The 21,811-nt window shown below is 39.7% G+C and overlaps 2 protein-coding genes across 4 annotated transcripts in view; both read right to left on the bottom strand.

The window, feature by feature from the left end:
• The window catches only part of LOC128904909 (macrophage mannose receptor 1-like), a 39,500-nt gene extending 30,195 nt beyond the window's left edge, over positions 1-9,305 (bottom strand). For both annotated transcript variants that reach the window (XM_054189914.1, XM_054189913.1), the window contains exons 1-8: positions 9,155-9,305; positions 7,774-7,947; positions 6,423-6,584; positions 5,357-5,470; positions 4,111-4,257; positions 2,691-2,873; positions 1,630-1,784; positions 285-398 (exon numbers count right to left, since the gene is read on the bottom strand). In XM_054189914.1, the coding sequence (XP_054045889.1) occupies positions 285-398; positions 1,630-1,784; positions 2,691-2,873; positions 4,111-4,257; positions 5,357-5,470; positions 6,423-6,584; positions 7,774-7,947; positions 9,155-9,215 (1,110 nt within the window). In that variant the 5' untranslated portion in view covers positions 9,216-9,305. The remainder of the gene's footprint in view (positions 1-284; positions 399-1,629; positions 1,785-2,690; positions 2,874-4,110; positions 4,258-5,356; positions 5,471-6,422; positions 6,585-7,773; positions 7,948-9,154) is intronic.
• Positions 9,306-12,172: 2,867 nt separating this feature from the next.
• Positions 12,173-21,811, bottom strand: part of LOC128904908 (macrophage mannose receptor 1-like) — a 37,049-nt gene continuing 27,410 nt past the window's right edge. For both annotated transcript variants that reach the window (XM_054189910.1, XM_054189911.1), the window contains 8 exons: positions 21,136-21,226; positions 19,975-20,207; positions 19,048-19,213; positions 16,996-17,148; positions 15,825-15,941; positions 15,457-15,618; positions 13,394-13,426; positions 12,173-12,738 (listed from right to left, as the gene is read on the bottom strand). In XM_054189910.1, coding sequence (XP_054045885.1) covers positions 12,569-12,738; positions 13,394-13,426; positions 15,457-15,618; positions 15,825-15,941; positions 16,996-17,148; positions 19,048-19,213; positions 19,975-20,207; positions 21,136-21,226 — 1,125 coding nt within the window. In that variant the 3' untranslated portion in view covers positions 12,173-12,568. The remainder of the gene's footprint in view (positions 12,739-13,393; positions 13,427-15,456; positions 15,619-15,824; positions 15,942-16,995; positions 17,149-19,047; positions 19,214-19,974; positions 20,208-21,135; positions 21,227-21,811) is intronic.

Raw genomic sequence — 21,811 nt, 5'->3', positions numbered from 1 at the left:
ATGATTTAAAAGATATATGTAATTTTGTCACAGAGTGGCTCCGTCTGGGAATGGAGGGAAAGGCAGTATTTCTGTACCTGTAAATGAATTGACTTTCTTGAGTATTTCAGAGAAAAAATGAAAAATGCACATGTATCAGTAAAATGCTAGTAGGAAAAGACTAGGTTTCTTCAAGAGTAGATTTTCTGGAAGGTACAAACAGAAAGACTCTAAAAGAAGCAAGAACCAGTAATTAATTCCTGTTCATTTTTCTCAACATAATTAATTTATGAGAGAGCATTTACTTTCTGGCAGCCTGGGTCCTCAATTGTCTCCTTTTCAGAGGACTGTGACGAAGGCTTCTTTTTACAGATGTAACCAAGCTGCTTATCACAAACATCAGTTGCCCAGTATCCATCCTACAATAGCAGGGAGAAGAAACAAACGTAAAAAAAAAAAGGGCATTGATAAACATAGGAAAACTAGTGTTTTTGTCTTTCTTCACTAGAAGGCCCACTGAAATATGTTACCTAGGAAGGCTATAGGATCATTGCTGGAGATCTATTTATTCAGGAAAAATAGACACATCTGTCAGAACTGGTTTAAGATTCATTTAATGCTGTTTTGAAATTAAAGAAAAAAACAAATGACGTCTTGAAGTCTCAGTATTACTTGCTATTTCTATCTATTTCGTGAGAGGTTTTGTAAAGATACATCTCATCTGGTCTGCATTTTGAGCAGTATTATTTCACCACACTTCTGGCAAAAAGGTCAGTGAAACTGAAATAATGCACACCTCAGTGTGTTGCTGCAAACCTAACTATTTTATCCATCAAGGAGAAGACTCGGAAAATTACTAATTTCTTTTAAAAAAGGAATTATGCAAAAAATAAAATTTAAATCAGAGCTTTTTTTCACCATAAAATCTGGGGAAAATTCTATTGGCGCTTAACACCGATATTGTTCTACGATATAACAGTTCCTTCAATAATAGTATTTCTTTCATAACAGCATTTTCAAATTGAAATTTAAAATTCATGACACTTTTTGTGTGTATGCGTGTGCATGCTCAGGCGTGTAAACGTGTCTAAAAACCCAGACAACCATGTATTGCAAGAAAATAAAGTACGTGAGTCAAGCAGTCGGAAATACTATAGGATTTTAGGTATTTGACAGGTAGGTGTAAGTGCTCTCTTTATGTCACAGCTGGTGCCGGGGCTCCACGCCTCAATGCCAGCTCTCAATGAAGTGACACTGAGGGACATAATGGTCTATCGGATTGGAAATTGAGTCATGCAAATAGCATCTGTGATAACCACACAATGCATTAACTAGTTCATCCCCAGTCCTGTCCCAGAGCTATAACGTTTTTTCATTGCTGCAGAATCAGAATGAATCTAATGGAAAAATTCCGGATCAGACTTTTCACCAGATAAGAAATTTCAAAAGGTAGCACTAGCAAAATGCTACCTCTCTATTTCTGATCGCTCCTGTCCTCTGAACATGTCGTCTGGTTGATGCCAGCTTTATGGGGAAAACTATTTTAAGTTAATATGAAAAATTCCTCCTGAAGAAGTATATAATGGCAAGTGATTTCAGACTGAGGGAGTTATTAATTTGCATTACTATAAAACGACTGCATGGTTATACCTGCCCCTTCATGACAACGCAGTCCTCCCCACCGTTTGTGTAGGTGGGATGCCTGCGCTGCCATTTGGTGAACGTCACAGGAGTCCCGTCACTCCACTCGAAATAGAAGTGAGCCTTCAGGTCATTCAGACCCAGCCATAGCTCTTCTGTCGGCTCTGAAGCATGGAAAGAAATAGGTTTCGTAACAGCCCACTATGCAATACGGTGAACGTTTTCACACCCAGAACAAACAGGGACTGAAAAATTTGGGATCTGGTACATGAGAGGTGGTTTTCATGCCTTAACAAAAATGCTGATTTCCTCTCAGGTCTGCAGTAAGAGATGTCTTGGTCTGTACTGAAAATGCCTCAGATTCCATCCAGAAACACTGAGTTTAATAAACATAAGGCTCCTTATGGCTGGCAGAAGATTTTTACAAACTTTCTGAGTATCTGTGATTCAGAACAGCAAAGTGGCCCCTAGCGTGGAGGGTGGGACAGTGGGTGTCCCACCTGTCAGGAGATCATACTGAGCCCAAGCCATGAAGACATCTGCCAATACCTCTCCTTAATGGGGAAGCACCAGGGGGCTAGTAATGGCCCATCAGGGGTGTTCACCAAGTCCAGCATGTGCAGCAAGTGTCAGGACTGGTTACTACAGATACAAGGAAAATCAGAAGTGAAAAGATATTATTTTCTTACAAGGATATACAGCAAGAGGTTAACCTCAGCGGGAGGTTTTGATCTCAGCAAGAAGTTAAATTTCTTACAGGTTTGGAGCTCGGTTCTGAAGATATTAAACATAGAGTAAAGGTGTCAAAAGTGTGATTTTTAGAGATCTTTATGTCTCTCTATTTTTTTCTTTTTCCCACTTCATAAGATTTTACAATGTAGAATATTTCTTGATAAATATAAACACACTTCTATGTTTATGCAACAGCAACAACATAAAAGAATACGGTAAGTTAGATTTAGCCTTCCACTTGTGACATTTCAGAAAAAAAAGGATTAATATTTAATATGAAGCCCAGCTTTTATGTTACAGATGGGGCAAACGAAATACAGGTCTACATATATACTCACTGTAACCAAGCTGTGACACTAGAAAGCTGTGTTCAGCAATGTTGTGGACACTTGCCAAATCTCCATCTTGCCTCTTACATGAAGTCAGAGCATCTTTCCATATTTTGCGTTCTCGTTGAATGCTGTAGCAGTGGCCTGCGTATGGCCACCAACCATCTGTGCACTTAATAGGTCTCAATTCGTCTAAAATTAAAGCACAATTTTTCAGAGTAATTTTGCAAGAGGAAAATAAAGGACACTAGAATAAGGTCTCTCGAGCACTCTTTACAAAAGTGGGACTATATGAATAGACATAAAGCTGTAGTTAGAAATGCAAATACATTCAAATGAAAACCAAATATCATCAAGTCACAGGATGCTAAATATGCAAATAGAATGATGTCTCAAGCAAAGAATCATTGAAAAATGCCCACATTGTGTCAGAGATGCAATTTGAAATAATACTCTGGGAGCAAAGAGAGACTAGAGCAGACGTCATCTTCTCCCCTCTGTCCCCCGGAGCACCTGGGTGCCTGTGCCGTGGTCCCCCGTGCTGCCTGCGGTGGCTGACATAAGGCTCTGCCTCCTGTTCAATATCGTGTTGCAAACACACATATAATTTTCAAATATGAAAAGCAAGAAGTAATTCTTTGGTCACTGCAGGTCAGTAAGCAGTGCAAATCAGTGCAGAGCTGGTAGTTTTCTCTTCATGTTAACTCAGTGGCTTTTTCATTACTTAGATTCCTAAATATCTTTAAAAGCTTACCTTAAGCTTGCTTTAAAAATTTTTCTTTTTAAGGTTACTGCTGGAATGAAAATTCTCTGAAATTGTGTCTGTACATTCTTTAATTTAACTACTTCTTTAGAAGTAGCTTTTAAAGCATTCCCAGATGACAACCTCCAGCAGATCCCTCCTGCATGTGGCATGTTCATAGCCACGGTGTGTCATTGATGCTGGGGGTGGGGGTGGCCACAGATGAAATGTAGCCTGTGTGAGTACTGCTGCTCCTCCTGCTCTGCTGGTATGAACCCACTGCATTGTGTGCTGTTGCCATCAGAGGAGCATTTTTTGCATGAATATTAAAGTAACTGCAGTTATCCATTTGGAGCAAATGAGAAGCATAAAATTCCTACTGTATTTATGCAAATTTGATTGCTGGCACTGGTTAGTGTGGAAAAGCAGCTTATATCTGTCTTGCAAGAATGAATGATAAAGTGATGGAACAAAATAATAATATTCTTCTATGAATGGTCAATATACAATGGGAGGACAAAGACAATACATAAAAGTCTGAGAGTGCATGTATAGCTGTGTTTTTCAAAGGTTTCTATCATCTTGGTTGAAAAATAACATTGCATACCTTTTATAGTTTGCAGATCTTTACAGGTTGGTCTTTCCAGAAGTCAAAGAAAAATCTTTCTTTTTATTTGACTAACCTACCTTTGGGTACGATGCCGGACTTCGAACTGAGGTTTCTCTTTTTACAAATGTATCCGAGTCTCTGGTTACATGCTTGGTTTTCCCATTTAGCATTCCTTCTGGGATTCATCACTCCACAGATTTTCCCAGGGAATAGCAAAGGACTTCCTTTGAGTAAGAGAGAGAGGAGAATCTCGCAGCAAAAATCAATAAGAAAAGTAACAAAACCATCACATTATCAGTTAAAAATATGAACTTATTCTGATTTCTTCAATATTTAATACAAAGAAGCCCTGCCCCACGGGATAAGTGCTATGATACTTTGTAGGATGCTGCTTTTGGTCTATGCTTTGAGAGTGAAGTAACCACCCTCCACTGACTTTGTGTCAGGATAGCACTGGGAAATTTCTGGTTCTTTTCCTGTTATCCCGATGCTCACAGACAGGACAGCTGAAGCTAGACCTTTATCCTGTGTCAAAAACTTCCAAGCTTTAAAAATATTCAGTTGTATATTATATCATCCCTCGGGTATATCTTAAGAATTTCACAGTTCTACTTTCCTATAAAATAGCTCTTGTCTTTTCCATTGCAGTGCGTAAAAACCTCTGTAAGCAGCAAAAGAAATTGCCTGAGACAGAATTTTTTGAAACTTTGATGAGAGTTTAGTTATTCCATCTTGCAACTTTTCTAAAATAGGAGATGGCTTGAAATATTCATGGCATAAAGAAAACATGGGATCACAAGAACGACCAAACAGAAGAAGTCCCCACATGTGAGGGACCGTAAACCCACCTCCGTCTCCCTTCCTTGAGGATACCCAGTGCAGTTTTTCATAGGCTGCTGAGGAATTATGAGCTGACTCTGTAAACCTCTCCATAATACTTAGAATTTCTCCAGACAACATAGTGCCATTATTTTCTAAATATTTTGCTACTTTTGAAAGATTTGATTTATATTTGCGCTCTTGGACAACATGTTATGGGAAAATATTGGTGCCTCATCTGTAGTGTTATATATCACTCCAAATGACACTCTGCTTTCATAAACAAGATCTTTTCTTAGATAAGAAAATAAAAGAACCTGCTACAGCTGATCTCCACAGTGAACTTTGTAATTTGGAAGTGTACTTCTAAAAATAAAGGCCTAGATCTTCAGCTATTGTAAATCAACAAGGGCTTTCCTGAAACAAAAGTAGCTAGGGCAGTTTTTATTAATTGGTGTCTTATCAGAATCCATTCAAAGATTACCACATAGATACAATTCTTACCTGGAGCCCAGTTTAAATATCTGAAAGGGCTGCCCCCGGCCCATTGCCATCCACTGTTGAAATTCAAAGTGTTCAATCCAATCCAGAATGGAAAACTGAACTTTTTAGTTAGCTCTAAATTAGAAAAAAAAAAAAATTCAGCTTTATCTCCCTATCTTCATTCTTAGCAAGTTCATCTAAGAGAAATAAAGTCAAAAGTAAGAAATTTATATTTCTTAATTTAAACCAACCCCAAACCAGTACTTTCCACCTTTCTCAGATGCACAGATTAAAAAATGTAAATGAATGTAAAATATGTGAATGATTAAAATTGATTTAGCAGAGACCTCAGTAGTTAAAAGAGCAAATTAACATCTTATTTCACTACTTAAATACGAGTTTACTTCTCTCACTTTATTTCAATCCAACGTAAGACATGTAAAAAATATCTTATTTTCATTAGGGAATTGTGTTAAAATATTTCTGTAACAGATTTCACGGCGTAAACACACCAAAACTATTACAGAGACAGTGTGCCAATCAGTTGCTTCCAAATTTTTTACTGTGTGGGTGGTTTCAAAGCCTCCTTCACACCATTTAGAACCAAACTAATACCATGATACTTGTATCTGAAGCCCAGTGGAGTTATTTGGAATTTAGGTATGTAAACGTACCCGTGTTAGGACCAATCTAGCCATCGTCATATGTTCTCCTAGAAAGATTAATAATCCTTGAAACACAGAGGAAAAAGGTAAATTTGAGGACCAGACCATAATCCTGCTCAGGAATGGATGCACCAGCACAAAGGGAAGCGGAGGAAACCCTTTCCCCTGGGACAGGCTGCAGAAGAGGCAGTAGCTCCTACCTGGAGCACAGGAGTGGGATGGGGCCATTTCCCTCCCTGTAGAGGTTTGGGACCAATCCTTCATAAAAAGACACCAACTAGAGAAAGGGCATTTCAGACCGTCTCCCTGATGAACCACCCCTGACAGCCTGTCTTCTTCAGTGAGACGGAAGAGGCAGTATAAAGCTCTGGGGCAGCACAACACCCTAACATACTTTAAGGTCTTGTTCTCTATCACTTTACCTCCTATATATGCCTGCTCGTGTATCTCTGTGATGCTTAATAGTTCTGCATTTTGCTGCTGACAGCTTTTCCTTGCTTGGTGCCACGTTAGAGCTGATTCTGAGTTTATCTGGTAGTGAATGCCAGTTGAAACATCTTCTGTCCAAAATTTTTCTGTGTCATCTGGAAGAAGTGAAATAGAGCACTGCTGTTAGGGGATTGATATCACACCAACTAAATGCAAATGAAGTATGTAATGCTGGGAAAAAATCTCTAAAAATGCACAGTATTAACCATATGCTTGCATCAGTTTTAAAGCATCAGAAAAATTGAAATCAGATTAGGCATCAATTAAAAAAAAAGTGTAATTTTCTTGAAATTATAAACATTATTTTAAATTTCTAAGTTTTTAGAAGGGAGTGAATGGGTTTCCAATGTTTCCTTTTAAATTTACTTTTACACAAAATGTAGTACTAGGTAAACCAGGCATATCTGTTTATTGAAAAAAGAGATTCCAGGGTGAAGTCAGAGGAGGAAAGCAGATGTGTAGACTATGACCCTGGAGGCTTTTCACCCTCATGCAGCAGGAACTACCTCTTAGCTCATCATCAAGAGAAGCAGCTTTTTCAAAAATTGCAGAACCTGGCCCTTGACAGCCCAAGGAACTATAAAAGCGATCTGTGTAGCACCAATATGCAGATCAGCCGCAGTCTTTGCAGAAAAACTCACAAAACCTTGTGAAACTGTTGTGTTCTTGGGAAAGCAGTTGGTGAGAAAGGTGAATAGGTCCGTGTCCTGAGTCGTAGGAATCTAAACACAGGTTCGGTGCAGAAGATAGTACAAAGATGGAAGAGGAGGATAATTTTAGCAGCACACTTTTTGTGTAGGCTGGCAATAGGAGAAAAGAACAAGAAAGGAAATGGATGTTAAGGTGAAAAAAACAGCATATAGCAGAAAGAACTGGCCTACAGGGCATGCCTGAGGAATAAAGAACAATGGGAATTTTTTTAAAGGAAGATAACAGTCTAAATTCATGCTGGTCATGCCGTGCACTTAAGACACATAAAAAGAGATCTCAAGGAGCCTCCTCACCACTCTGGTCCACAAAGAGAAACAGCCACCTCCCGCAGGTGAGTCAGAACCTGGCTGGGCTGAACCATGCTCCAGAGGCCCTTCTTCCTCTCCACTCGCTATAGAGAGAGCATGTGGCTACTGGGGCTAATGCTAAACCAGGTGCTTTTCATTGGGGCTGCTCTGACAAGGTTTCACATGAGGGTGAGCAGCCAGTAGCTGATAACGAACCTGGTAGCTCAACAGATGGTTTTCTCAACAACGTTTCATGACAAGTTAACAAACAAAATGCCGGACTTACTTATTAGTGGGCAAAATCCATACAGTTTATCAGCATCAAAGTCTGCAGTTGTCGCACACCAGAGCCAGCCATCTGACCTGCCAGCATCGGTGCACTCATTGTACTGTTTGCCTTCGTATTTGAAAGGGAATACACATGGCTGTCCATTGGCGTTTCCTTGTAATGTAAAGGTATCTAGGGGGAAGAAGGTGTTAAGAAGACATATGAAAATAATAATAAAAAGATAAATCTGGCTTCCTAGTAATGGATCTACCTATCACTATATGTGTCTATCTAAATTGAAAGGTTACACTATCTTATTTTAATTAATTTTTGTGATTCTTCCCCTTGTATACCTAGAGATTTTAAATAAAATGTTTTAGTATAATTTGGGTTTTAAATATTGTGTTTAGAGTTTGACATATATACCTTGTAGGAAAGTCAAATTCTATGATGATAAGTTGCTGAAAAGTTGTGGTTCCTGAAGACACAAAAACCACAAGTAGATCTCAGACAACAATGAGTTCACTGCACTGTTCTGTTCTGTATGGCTCAGTAGGTTTGCTTTATCATTCCATCTTTTCATTAAAATTAAAGAAAAAGGATAGCTGACCAGAGAGAATACAGATCAGGTTGTCATGAGCATATTTACACAGTAAAAATTTCAGGTTTCAATTGCACATTTCTGCACTTGGAGAGGTCTTGCAGATTCACCCTCAGCACAGATTGTTTAAGTTTAGCAATGCTTCGTCTTCTTAAACTTTCACAGTATTACAGGAGCGTTCTTTTGTCCTGAAATTTCTGATACACGCTGTCAATCTCACATTCATGCAAACACATTCATCCGCTCAGTTCTACATACATTACTGCTTTTCCGTTTCTCTCTATAGCTATGCCCCATGAGTGATACACATCTTCAGACTAGAACTATTCTTCTAATTTGGTCAGACTGGAGGGGAGGGGCCAGTTCTTCCTTCTCGTACCTTGTGTCTTGGAGCAGAATGAGAAACTCGCACAGCTGTCATGAAGGCATGGCTCTAAACCCCTTTGACTGCTCACTGCACCGTGGGTGTCATGGGGAGGGTAAATAGAGAGAGCTTCATGCTTCCTCATCTCTCATCGCCTTCCCATACAGTGCCGTAAGATTAAATATTTCCACAGAAAGAAACTCCAGTTTAAAGATCCTGTTTTTATTACCTCCTTTCCCCCCCACATCCCTACATCTCCCCTCTTTTATTCTGTGAATCAGGAACTGACAGGATAATACCCAGCATACTCTTTAGATCATGTATCAAATCTGAAAACAAATACAAAATAATGAGTCTGTGCATTAAAACTGTAAAGCTGCCCGAGGAAAAGCATTTTCATACCTAGTTTAATACAAAACCAACAGGAAACTTACCCGGTGACTGTAATGAACCATGCACGAAAGAAAGAAAAACTAGGAACCTGGAGAAACTCATTGCAAATGTAACTTGCTTCTCATTTCTCTATCAAGAGTTGGACTATAAGATTGGCAGTGTATAAAATCCTTCTGAGTGAGGATAGTGACAGGTCCTTCTCTCTGTCAAAGGGTTGATGGATAAAGCTCTGTACTCTAAATAAGGAAATATCCTGTCACGTGGTGTTTTGAAATAACTAGAATGCACATTGAAAACACTCCTCTCTTTGAAGAACGAGTCGCTTCCTAAAGTGAAGCCTCCATCCTTGTTGCTAGAGGTGGTGACATTTGTCTTTTTCTGGGACTTCGCTAGTGTTTTACAGGGGTCGGTTGCTGGGGTGCTACACAGGACAGACCTTTCAAAAAACAGCTTGAGAACTGGTGACAAGAAAACTGCAGTGAAATATCATTGATTAAAAACTCAGTCTCTGCTTTAACACTTACATCTCAGAAACAAAGGGAGACAAAACCCCAGTGGCTCAGTACATTGCTATCATTACACAACTACATATCTAGAAGAAAGAGAGCAAATTTTACAGGATCTGCAGTATTCAGTGCATTATAAATTACTGCTCGCTTTGAGGGCTAAAATTGCTTTTTTTCTGCACTGTCACACTGCTTTCTTTGATTACAGTTTGGGGCTGGGCTGCTTACTGCTTGTCGAAGATCTGAAAGAAGTGAAGATGTTCGATGCTATAGGCTAGTGATCAGCTTTCCTGTAACAGGAGGGAAACTTTTGCCTGGAATACTTCTGTCAAGGAAAAGGTTGTGTTCATCTATCTGAGAAATTTCTAATGAGGGTACTCCAGGACAAAGCCAAATGTAAGCTAAATTGGAAAAGTTCCTTTTAATCTGTAAGCAAAGTGCTCATCTGAAGACTTCTATTGGCATGGCAATTCTTGTACAACTACTGTGCAAAGCTGTGCTGGCAAATATTCACATGCAGACAAGTCACACAATCACAGAATGGTTCGGGTTGGAAGGAACCTTCAAGATCATCTAGTTCCAACCCCCTGCCATGGGCAGGGACACCTCCCACTAGACCAGGCTGCTCAAAGCCCCATCCAACCTGGCCTCGAACACTTCCAGGGATGGGACATCCACAGCTTCCCTGGGCAACCAGTTCCAGTGCCTCACCACCCTCACAGTAAAGAATTTCTTCCTGATATCCAATCTAAATCTACCCTCTTTCAGGTTGAGATTGTTACCCCGTGTCCTATCATTACACTCCCTGATCAAGAGTCCCTCCCCATCCTTCCTGTGGGCCCCCTTTAGGTACTGGAAGGCTGCTATAAGGTCTCCTCGGAGCCCTCTCTTCTCCAGGCTGAACAACCCCAACTCTTTCTGTCTGTCCTCATAGGGACAGTCCTACTGTTCCTTCTGTTTATTTACATCAGTGAAATTAAAAGAAGTTGTGGCAACAAAATGCAAAAAAGCAAGAAGTGAAATAGTCAGTAGTGAAATATATATAGAAACTGAACAGAAGATGTTATATGAGAAGCAACTCTCTTTGCTTTTATTTATAAGCTGTGAGGGAAAATTATTGCAAGAACTGGTTAATCTTGTTGACTGTTAGAAAGTAGCAAGAGAGAAAAACATTTTCAGAAAAAAATGGCTGGATTTCAGTAAAAGTAGAAGTTGAATAAATTGTTTAATAATAACTATTCTATTTGCAGGTGACATTCAGGGAGGACTTCGTGTGAGCAAGGCTTGCAAGAGTAGACCAAAGTCATAAAGCTGATTGGTGCCACAGACAATGATGGGGTGGGAGAGAAACAGAAGCTGAGTTTACTGAGTGAAACTATATTTTGGATATATCTGAAATCATAAAATGAAATGGCTCCGAGAGACGGGATCCCAAAGGAAAATACCTGGAGGACACATTCCCACCCAGTTTCCTCCTCTGCCTCATGAAGTGCCAGCTGCGGCCCTGTGAGGATTCAGCTCCCCAGGGCTGCAGAGTGATGGGAGGGGGGCAGAATTAGTGCAGACACTGAGGCAGGCTAAAAGAAGAACTGAGCGCTTCAGAGCTGCCCCTTTCACATAACCAACCAGCTTGATGCTGGTTACAAACTTTTTGGGATCTGTGTCCTGCGTGCTGCATTTCAATTGTGCAATAACCTGTTCTCAGCAGGGTGCTAAATTCTTGGTTGTATTTACGCCAAGAAAACCGGAGTCCAGTGCTTAGAAAAGAAACTTCATTACTTTTTATTATTATTTCTTTTAACTTTCCAGCTTGCTGGGAAGACCCTGTGCAGCCTGGGAAAGGCAGATCATTTGCTGGAGCTATCTGCTAAACTCTCTTCCCCATAAAGTTTTTAGCGTCTAAATTATATTTGCAGCTCACCTGAATACTATTTTGTACTGCTTTCCACTGTTTTTCTAGCATCTTAAACTTAGTCTACTTGCAGATTCCTAGCACAGTATCATCTGCTGCAGTCCTTAGTTTTCAGTTCCTTTTTCTTGCATTTAAAAACAGCAAGTTGGTGCTTATTCAAGCTGAATTCAAAGTTGGGGGAGGTGAGGGGGGGGGGGAAGGGAGAAGCCCTCCTTGTTATTGACAAAAGAGTTATTGCACAGAAAGGAGCTCCTCCCTTCCCCTTTCCTCTCTCTTGATTCACAGGGAAGGCTGAAGCTGAAAACTATACTAATAAAAACTTAGTTTATTTCAAAGCATTAACAAAAAGAAGGAAGTCTGCAAGGGTAAGAATATTTTAGTTCGTGCTAGTGAACATACTACAGTATTATCAGGTTATCCTGTTATCAGATTCAAAAAAAGACCAAAACCTACACCTGAGCTTAATGTCTTTTGCTGTTATGAACTGTATTTTCTGTACCAGAAAATCAAAATGGTGAGTTTTTCTATCCCAAACTTATTTGAGGTAAGTATATGAAGCACTATTTTATCAGTGTAATTGGTCTGATGGAGTGAAGTTTGTGAGGCAAAGTGAGTTCAAGATTACAACAGAGTTGGGCAGATTTTATTTTTTGAGTTCTTTGCAACGTCCACAAAGTCATGGGAATACAGTTCTAAATCGTAATCACACTTTATTGAACACTCATTCTCCCTAGTTGACTTTTATAGTCATTTTTCTGTGCGTTTATTTGTTCTTGATAAGTTATTTACACTAGTGTACACTTGAGAACACCTTGACTGTTACAAATCTATAACATCAATTCCAATTTTGTAAAATATGCATGATACAAAAGAGGCTGCTAGTGCAAAAAAGAAAAAAGGGATTTAATTCACGATTACAGATATCCTCCCTGGAAACTTTTAACACATACATCCTTTAATTTCAGCAAGTGACTTGCTCCTCTGAATTAGTACATGCCACAGGGCCCATTCTCACCAACTCTTCAGTCACCGATGCATCATTTTAGAAGTGTTTCATTGCCAGGATCTGTCGATAGTTGGTTTTGTCTTTTTCTCTTGTAGAAATAGACTGACATGCCAGCTCCAAGAAGAGTGAGAACAGCCAAAATGATGAGTGGCCAAACGGAGAGGTGAACAGGTGAGTGAGCCTCTTCATTCTTTTCATTGCCTGAAATGAGTGCATATAACTGAGAGAGACCTTAGTCACTTTTTATCCCACATAAAACATGAAAACCAGCGAGGACATGTTCCCTTCTGCTGAACTTGGAGTCTGTTCAGTGTAAATCTGAGCCCTGATCAGTAGCCAGGTCTCTGTTGCTAAAGTTAACATGGTTCTAGTGGATCTGGATTACAATGGCATACAAGGCATGCAGTGGGTGCTTGTAAGAATTTAATGAAAATGCATGCTTTAGCTATGGATATAGGATGCTAATAATTTGGAAATTAGCTTTACAATATTTTTATGTAAAAAATTTTTATTTTTATTTACAATAATACCTATGGAAGAAATTTACATATACATCTACACAGGTTTTAATGGCCTAGTTAAAGGTCTCTGTGCCTGTTCTCAAAGTTCGTCACAAGTTGGGACACTGCTGAGTTTGTCAGCTCAAGATTAGCTCTGCAACAGTCCAGTTGACCAAGAACATGTGAGTGCTTGTGTGCGCATAAAAGGCGCCGTGGGATTGCCCTAAGTGATTTCTAACCCTGCATCTCAGCAGCTCTCAGCAGGACTTTTCTCTAAAAAGGGGTGATTTGGGAAAACTCATTTTAAGTTGATCTGGTATTTAGGTTTTTATTAATTTTCTCATGAAAGCTCTTACCTTTTTGCTGTAGAGGACTCCCACTTGGCTCAACTTCAGAGACAAATAATAAGACACTTCATTAGAATTCATAAGTTTGACTATTTTGTTAAAATTATACGGGAGCAAAAACCCCTGAAGTATTACCATTGCATTAATAACATATATGTCTGTTATATAAGGCAATGTGAGGCAAAAAATACATTACTGTTTACCTTCCTACTTAATATTACCAAACTATAATTTCCATTCACTTAAAACTTTATATTGCTTTTATATCTATCAACATTCAAATACTGACCCTCTTCTGTGTTTAGTCAAAAATACTTTTCATATTTTTCCTGAAATATTAATTTTAATTTCCTAAGAACATGATGTACAAATTTGGAGATTAGTTTTACATCACACATTCTAGGAAGCTCTGCATGTCCAGCAGGATTCTGCTGTTACAATGAAGTTTAAGATTCTTAAATGTCTCCCTTAGAAAATGCCCTCTGGACCAAGGCTTCCCACGTGCCTATGCATAAGAAAGATAGAGAAAAAGACCTTATAAAATCTTTTTTTGTTGAAAAAGTGCAAAATATGTTTGACACTCAGAAAAGAAGAATTACATGTATTGGATGTTCTTGTACTGTAAGAAAAACTATTCTGAATCAAGAGTCTCTAAATATCAAGAAAATATTTCTCCTTGGCTCTTTTACATTGCAGTTTGAAAACACACTACCCAGAAGTTACAAAGGCAAAATATAAAATGAAATGAAAGCAGAGTAGAATGTAAAACGACTAGGTACAAAGCAACAGTACCCCCTATTAAAGCAGGAAATAGTTACATATCAGAGCATCTCATGATTCAGTGGATGGATTTTAGCACTTCCTTATTATTTTAGTGCTATATAGGATGGAGTATAATTTGTCTGTTCTTAGTAAATCTTTAATGGGGATTAACTGATTTACTGCCACGGGCATGTGCCGATTTAAGCAGGAAAATTAACAATGCATGGGAGATGACTGTTTCTTGATTACATTTCAGTCTGCTTTTTTAATTAAAGACTACATTTGCAAAATTATTAAAAGCTAACCCCAAATTTTCAATTATTTTTCTGAGAACTACTGTGACTTGCGATGTCTTTAGTATTCAAATTTCATCCTTTCAACTTTTCATCCGAACAGAGGAATCTTAAAAATCATTTGACACAGGAAATGAGGTTTTCAGCATAGGACAGAGACATTCCCGGTGATCTACTGGGGACAATGAAAAGCTGGAGAATTAAACTTGTTCTCACAGCTACTACAAAAGAAACTACAAATGTTTAAAGATGGCAACCTACCATTTTTTTAGGTAAGATTGATTTTAACATTTAAATTAAGAGAATGGAATGTTAATGCTTTCTTTCAGACAATTGTATCTTTTGTATCTCCGCTTTGGAATAATACATGTGCTTTTTTACCTCCAAAACATTAGTCTGGTATATACAGTATGGAGGGAAATTTTCCAGAAATGCTGATAAGACAGCTTCTGTAATGACTTGAAGTCTTCATTTAATAGGGAAGTACTCCTTATATTATTATTGCAACACAAACAGCTGGCCTTTTAGTATCCCTGAGGAACTACTGACTTAAAGGTTGTTGAAATCAGGCCCAATATGAAGCTAGTTTTTGACGTTGGGCAATAATAGAGTTTTTGAATGTAACAAGGTTGGAGAGGAAGTTTGATTATTCATGTTAATTCCTCCTTGCAAGGATATAATAACTGTTACAATACTTAGTTCCTGGAAAAGGCATGAATTTGCACAAGAGTGTGACAGATGCCATGCCAATGCCTGTGTTAGGTGCTCAAAAGTTTTCTGAAAGTCTCATTCTCAACCTAGGGTGCATACAACACATTACCATATTCCCATGCGAGTGCAGACAGTACTATGAAGAGCTCGCAGTCTTCAAAACCAGACAACTACAAATGTTTAGAAATGTGGGATATGCCAAATGAAATTGTCAGAAATTACTTCCAGATGCGTGGTGGAGGGCTACAGCAGTTACTTGTAAACAGATCTGCTCTGTCACTGAGGACTGAGTCACTAAGGGCTTACCTTTGGGTTTTTTGCAGATAAATCCTTTTTCAAAAGAGCAATCGGTGTTGTCCCAGTAACCAGATGGTGCAGTCATTGCGACGCAGCGATGCTCCATGCCAGACTCTTTCTCCTCCCAGTTGACAAAGTCCAGTGCAGCATTATCTAGCCATAACCACTGTCCTAAAGAGGAACATCCAGAACAAAAAAAAATTAAAACGTATCTCAACAATATTTTAACACCTTACCTCAGCAAATAACTTCAAAAATGTAATAGTAACCCATTTTTCAACAGAAGACCTCATCGGTTTTTGTAAAAGCATAGTTATCCTCTATTTTCTGATATTAGCAAAGCATTTTTAAGTGAAATATTGAAAATAAGACATTACCATCCACATTTCGGTAAAGTCCTATCCAGAAGCCTCCTACTTTATTTCCAAGTGGTTGTATTGTATGGATCAGAAAGTCAGATTCATCCATATTTTCTACCGAAACCAAAGTAGCACCTGAAAGGCATTAACAAGGAAATAACCATAACCCACGTGAGCAACTACTGGAATGACCTCCTCTTTCAAGTTGGTACAAACAATAACTTTTGAAAGTATTATGCACACTATTCTGTTGGTTTCCCTATTGCTTCTTGCAGAGGACAGAGCCCCGGAGGTGCTTAGTGGCCACTGCCCCAGGATGGTGCCCCAGAAGCAGGAGCTGATGGGGAGCTCTACACCTGGGGAGGCTGCAGCCCCTGGGAGGACAGAAGGCTGCACAGTCGCTTGTGTTAGTTTATTTTCATTGTAGCTTGTTATGATTCTATGATTAGAAGAATTCAAGAGTTTTAGAGACTCTATTGGTAGTGGCCCTGGTCGTCATCTGTGAAACCTCTTAAGAGATTACCTCGAGGGAGGTGATTCTCCCCCTCTACTCCACTCTTGTGAGACCCCACCTGGAGTACCGCGTCCAATTCTGGAGCCCCTACTACAAGAAAGATATGGACGTGCTGGAACATGTCCAGAGAAGGGCCACGAGGATGATCAGAGGGCTGAAGCACCTCTGCTATGAGGACAGACTGAGAGAGTTGGGGTTGTTCAGTCTGGAGAAAAGAAGGCTCCGAGGAGACCTTAGAGTGGCCTACCAGTGTCTTAAGGGGGCCTACAAGAAAGCTGGTGAGGGACTTTTTAGGATGTCAGGTAATGGTAGGACTAGAGGGAATGGATTAAAACTAGAGATGGGACGATTCAGACTGGACGTTAGGAAGAGGTTCTTCACCGTGAGGGTGGTGAGGCACTGGAACAGGTTGCCCAGAGAGGTGGTGGAAGCCCCATCCCTGGAAGTTTTTAAGGCCAGGCTCGACGGGGCTCTGAGAAACCTGATCTAGTGGGAGATGTCCCTGCCCATGGCAGGGGGTTTGGAACGAGGTGATCCTTAAGGTCCCTTCCAACCCGAACAATTCTATGATTCTATTTCTAATGGTTTTGTTTTTAATCAATGTTTTTACCTTCTTATGTGAGTTTTGTATAAAATTTTGTATAAATCTCGTCAGTTGATAATGAAAGCTCTCACCTAACCGAGCACACTTGAGGGAGGCCAGTGCCCAGCTTGTCCCAGCTGATGCTTCGAGGTAGTAGCAGTGGCCGCGGTAAGGTATCCAAGCTCGGAGTTCGGCTGCTTCGGGGCAGTCTCCAGGCAGCTGAGCAGGATCAGTAGGAGCTATAGCTAAAGAAGCCATATGGTATGAAATTGGTATTGCATTATGAGTAACCCAGGAGGTGGGATGTGTATGTAAATAGAGTGGGATTTCTCTCACTCAGCTTTAACTCCCTGGACCTCTATTCCTCACTATTCCTACAGGCCCTCAGGTCAGACAACGAGGAGAACCAGGCAGTCAAGGGCATGAAACACCTTATTTCTCCAATCACATTTCTTAGGACAAGGAAAAAAAAATAAATCACATCCTGCAGCATCTAACTGCCTGCCTTGGCAGTACTGTGAGGAAAGCAGACCCTGAGGGATCATATAGATCTCAAATTTGCTTTTTCCCAACACAGAAAGCTGTTGTAGGCTAATGGATCGCTGATACCACAGTCTCATATTGTATGGCTGCTTGGTCTCTGTATGTTGTCACTTCATACAGAGCAGCCATCGGTGGTGCATGCCTCTGCCAAATTTCTCTCTGTTTCTGATCATGTACACAACTCCAATTCACTTCTATTGGTCTGCACTGCAAATGCAGATCAAATGTATGGCTGGAAGGTTTAACTCTGATTAATCTATCTAATCAAGTCTGTCTTGAGCCTCACATCAGGAACAACGATATTATGCAGCCTTCAAATCTCAAGGAGGGAAAACGACATTGTCCTGGTTTGAGGTAAAACAGAACCAACTTTCAGTTCAGTAATTTTATTTTTTTAGCTAAGCCTCTTCTAACTCTCAGAAATTAACAGCATATTGTGTTTAAAACAGTTCGTTCAGAGTGATAAGACAGTTTGTGCCAAGGAATGGCATGCAGAGAGGCTCTTGCTTATACTTATTGCTGTAACAACCAAGGTCAGCTAATTTTGTTATTTGTCCCATTAGAGGGTCGTAAGCGGAGGGCATAGAGGGGTTCCATCTGCGGGGAGGAGCGGACAGGACAGGTGACCAAAAATTGACCAACAGGGGTATTCCATCCCATCTGCCCCATGCTCAGTATAAATGCTGAGGGATCAAAGGGTCAGCTCTCTTCCTTCAATGGCCGATGTCCGAGGAGTACCCTGTCTGTTCATCTGCCTTTGATCCTGATCCGTGTGTTCCTGACTCCAACTCTGGAACCTGGTTCCCACTCTTCGCTGAGTCCAGCCTGGGACTTACCCAGTACCTATCGGTGACATCATCCTGGAAGCTTAATACGGTTTTGTATATACTGTATCTATTTCATTATATTCCTTTTTATTTTATTCTTAATATTTTATTAAAGTAGTTTAGTTTCTTCTAAACTCATAAATGTCTCTTCATCTCACCTCCTCCTCTCCGTGCATGAGAGGCTGGGGGGGAGCATCTGTCATCAGCCATTGGCTGATTTGGCCAAAACCACGACAGACATAATTTACAAAATGTACAAGCAAACATGCCTATGCATATATCTACTAAGAGTTAAAGCATCATTCACATTCCCGAGGCGCTTACACACATACATCAGAACGGCTGTAGCTTTAGCAATAGTGAGTGGGAGTGAAATTCTGGCCTTTTTTTTGGCTCAGTGACACCTGTGTGTGAACTCGGCCAGTTGCTGCAGTCCACCCAGTCAGTGCACGATCCCAGCACTTACTTATATTACACACGATCTCAAGTGTGATTTATGCTCACGTCTCAGAAAGAACAAAAAGCCTTAAGACAGAGCTTCATCTTACGCATGTGAAAGCAGTGCAGCCATGTCCGTTTGCACAAGAGGCTTTCATGTGCCTGAATTCATGTATCATCCAATAGCAGACCTCCAGATTCTGCAGGGGGGTAGACGGTATCCTGAAGCATACTCCTCTGAAGGTTTTAGCCCAAGCCAGAGCAAAGTCTCTAGGATAAGGCAGACTAAATGGAATTAGGAATGTGTCTTCAAAATTATTATGTTCATTTGCTTACCATCGGACGTCTTGCAGACTGAAAAGTAGCTTTCATTGCAGGATGCTGTTTTCCAAGTACCATCAATATCTAGGTACACACAAGCATTTTTCTCCTTTGGTTCCCCTGCTGCCCATTTCGTGTACCTGGTTTTCCAGTTATCGGTCCATTTGTAATAGCTGCCAGTCTGAAAAAAAAAAAAGAAGTTCTGGTAACAGAGTTTTTTTTTTTTTTTTTATAAAAAGCTCTTACACATAAATATAGTGTCCTATCTCTATTTGTGTTTTTCAGAAAAAAAAGCCCTGTGCTGCTCTGTTTTTTTAAACACCATTTGCTGTTCTAAGCAATGTCACTGGGTGCTCTGAGTCACACAAGAACTCATTGCTTTCAGGAGGGTTTTTCTGAAGTAATACAAATTTCTATAACACGTCAAGAAACTTAGATAAGTCCATCTTAGGTCATTTAGTAAATCCCATATCAAGAGAAGCAATTACAGAGAATTTGTCCCCTCTCCTCTGCTGTATTTAAATTAATACAGGGAGCTTTTCGATGAATAAAGATTACTTGACATTAAACAGGCAAAATAATCTTAAAATACCTCTCTAATACTCATAATAACTTTTATTAATATAATAGCAGTTATAAGTAGCCCTCTATATGGCAAGGAATTAGACTTTCAGAACCACTAATGGTTCCTGCACAATAGCTACGCATGCTGGCTTGTGACTCTCAACCTGCAGCTTTATTTCTTTTACCATTTCTAGAGCTTTCTACCATCATCTGTGTCTTCCTAATTAACTTTTTCTGTGACTCCTCACTCCATTTGGTGCATGAAGGTCTTCTTTGAGTAACTCTAATGACCCCTAGAAATCTATGCGTATACACATGCAGTATAAGTATAAAGTAAAGCCACCAAGTACCTGCACCTCCCATCTGTCCAGCACTTACCATATTGCTGTTAAGACCGATCCACACAGGTTTTCCATATTTCAACGTCTGGATCCACAGGAATGAGTGGATGTAGGCATCTGAAATGCTGGCAAGATCTGCAGATTTGTCTTGACAATTTTTTCTGGCCTCTTCCCATTGCATTTCAGATGAGATGATTGAATAGCTGCTGTCACCATAACGGGCAAAGCCAGAGGATGGATTTGTTGTTGGAATTTCAGACTGCGTGGTAACTACGGAGAAAAAACTGAATGCAGGAATTTACAACATACCACTTATCTATAGCATCGATGTTATCAAAAAATAAGTCAAAAGGTCCAGTACTAACTGTCAGTCAAAGTCTTTATTTAGGCTCATGAAAAATTTTCCACCCTTGGAAGGGTTGAAAGGTATAAACAGCTGTAGCCGGGATTAAACAAGCTAAAAATGCCTCCCGAAAACTATGCATTTGCTGTGCGGGGAGAGTGGGTTCATACAAGCAAGTTAGCTATGCTGAGAGTGAACAGGCTGCAGGAGCTGATTGAAGTGGGGGCAGGGAGAACAGTTTTTACTAATGCTGTAATAAAGGTGAGGCAAAACTGTTTTGTTTTCTGTGCTTTGCTTTCTCTACTCCCAATATATGTCTGGGCAGCAGGGATTTGCATGATTACAGTTCTACAGCAGGAGAGTCAACATTCATTACTCATTTTGGTGTTAAAAAAAAACAATCAATATTCTTCAACAATAACGACGTAGCCAAGAGGCTGTACATTTTAATAGACATCGTATGGCATTTGGTAGAAATGTTAAAAGAGGATTAAACGCTCTGCTCAGAGACAGCCAGGAGTATGGGGAGATCACTGTAAGAGCATGGTTTAATACTGCACTTAAAGAAGATGCCTAAAAGCCTCATATTTCACTGAGAAGAAATCCCTTTCCATTTATTATTCTTTTTTATTATTCATGATTTAAGTACAAGCCTCTAGTCAAGGTAGTGGTTCCTCTCCAGCAATTTCCATGGAACAAATTGTACCTTAAAAATAGTAAGACTTAAGACTGGTGGAGCTCTGAAAGCCTAAGGGACTCAGAATGAGACTCAAAGCTGAAAGAAATCACATCAGTTTATATATTCAGATTATCTGAGACACTTATTCTCAGGAGACTGGATTAAACAGAACTCACGTGAATTCATCTGGCATACATAGCCTCTCTCGTTGTCACAGCTATCATCTCTCCATTTCCCATCCGACTTCATGATGAAGACGCAATCTGTCTGAAGGAGAGGGGAAGATACACAGCCGTTACAAAAGGCAATCAGGAGTGATGAGCTGAAGATCCTATACTCCTAGTGCAAGCCGGATGGGAGAGATAAGGGATGAAAAAATGGAGAGGAGCAGGAGAGGAAAGGGAGAGGAGCTCATTGAGCATTAGTTCAAATGTCCTGGTTTTCAGCCAAATCACTTGACCTGGTATTTATTAGTGACCCCTTAAATGTGAACCAAGCTTCCACTGGTGCCAGTCAAGGTCTGAAGGAAAGGTCTATAAAAAATACTCTTACCAGTTTTATTAAGAATCCTTTAATGACTACAGAAATGACTAGGCTACCTAAACATGTCTTCTCAGTTCCAATTAACAATTGTGTAGAAATGCTTCAAAACATTTCCATGAATCAGAAAAACAGTATGAGAACTGTTATTAAAAGCTAGTCTGGATTTATCTTAACTGAAGCAAACTATCTTGGAGAAAGCAAGCACTCTTTACCAGTTGTTTGTCGTTATTATCAAGTTATCACTATCAGATATCTTTAGTAACAACCAAATTTTCCCTTTGCTTCCTTATTTCTAATTGCTTCAAGAAT

The sequence above is a fragment of the Rissa tridactyla genome, chromosome 2, assembly GCF_028500815.1.
Source record: "Rissa tridactyla isolate bRisTri1 chromosome 2, bRisTri1.patW.cur.20221130, whole genome shotgun sequence".
Taxonomy (NCBI): Eukaryota; Metazoa; Chordata; class Aves; order Charadriiformes; family Laridae; genus Rissa; species Rissa tridactyla.
The sequence above is the reverse complement of the archived record's forward strand: the minus strand, read 5'-3'. Positions and strand labels throughout refer to the sequence as shown.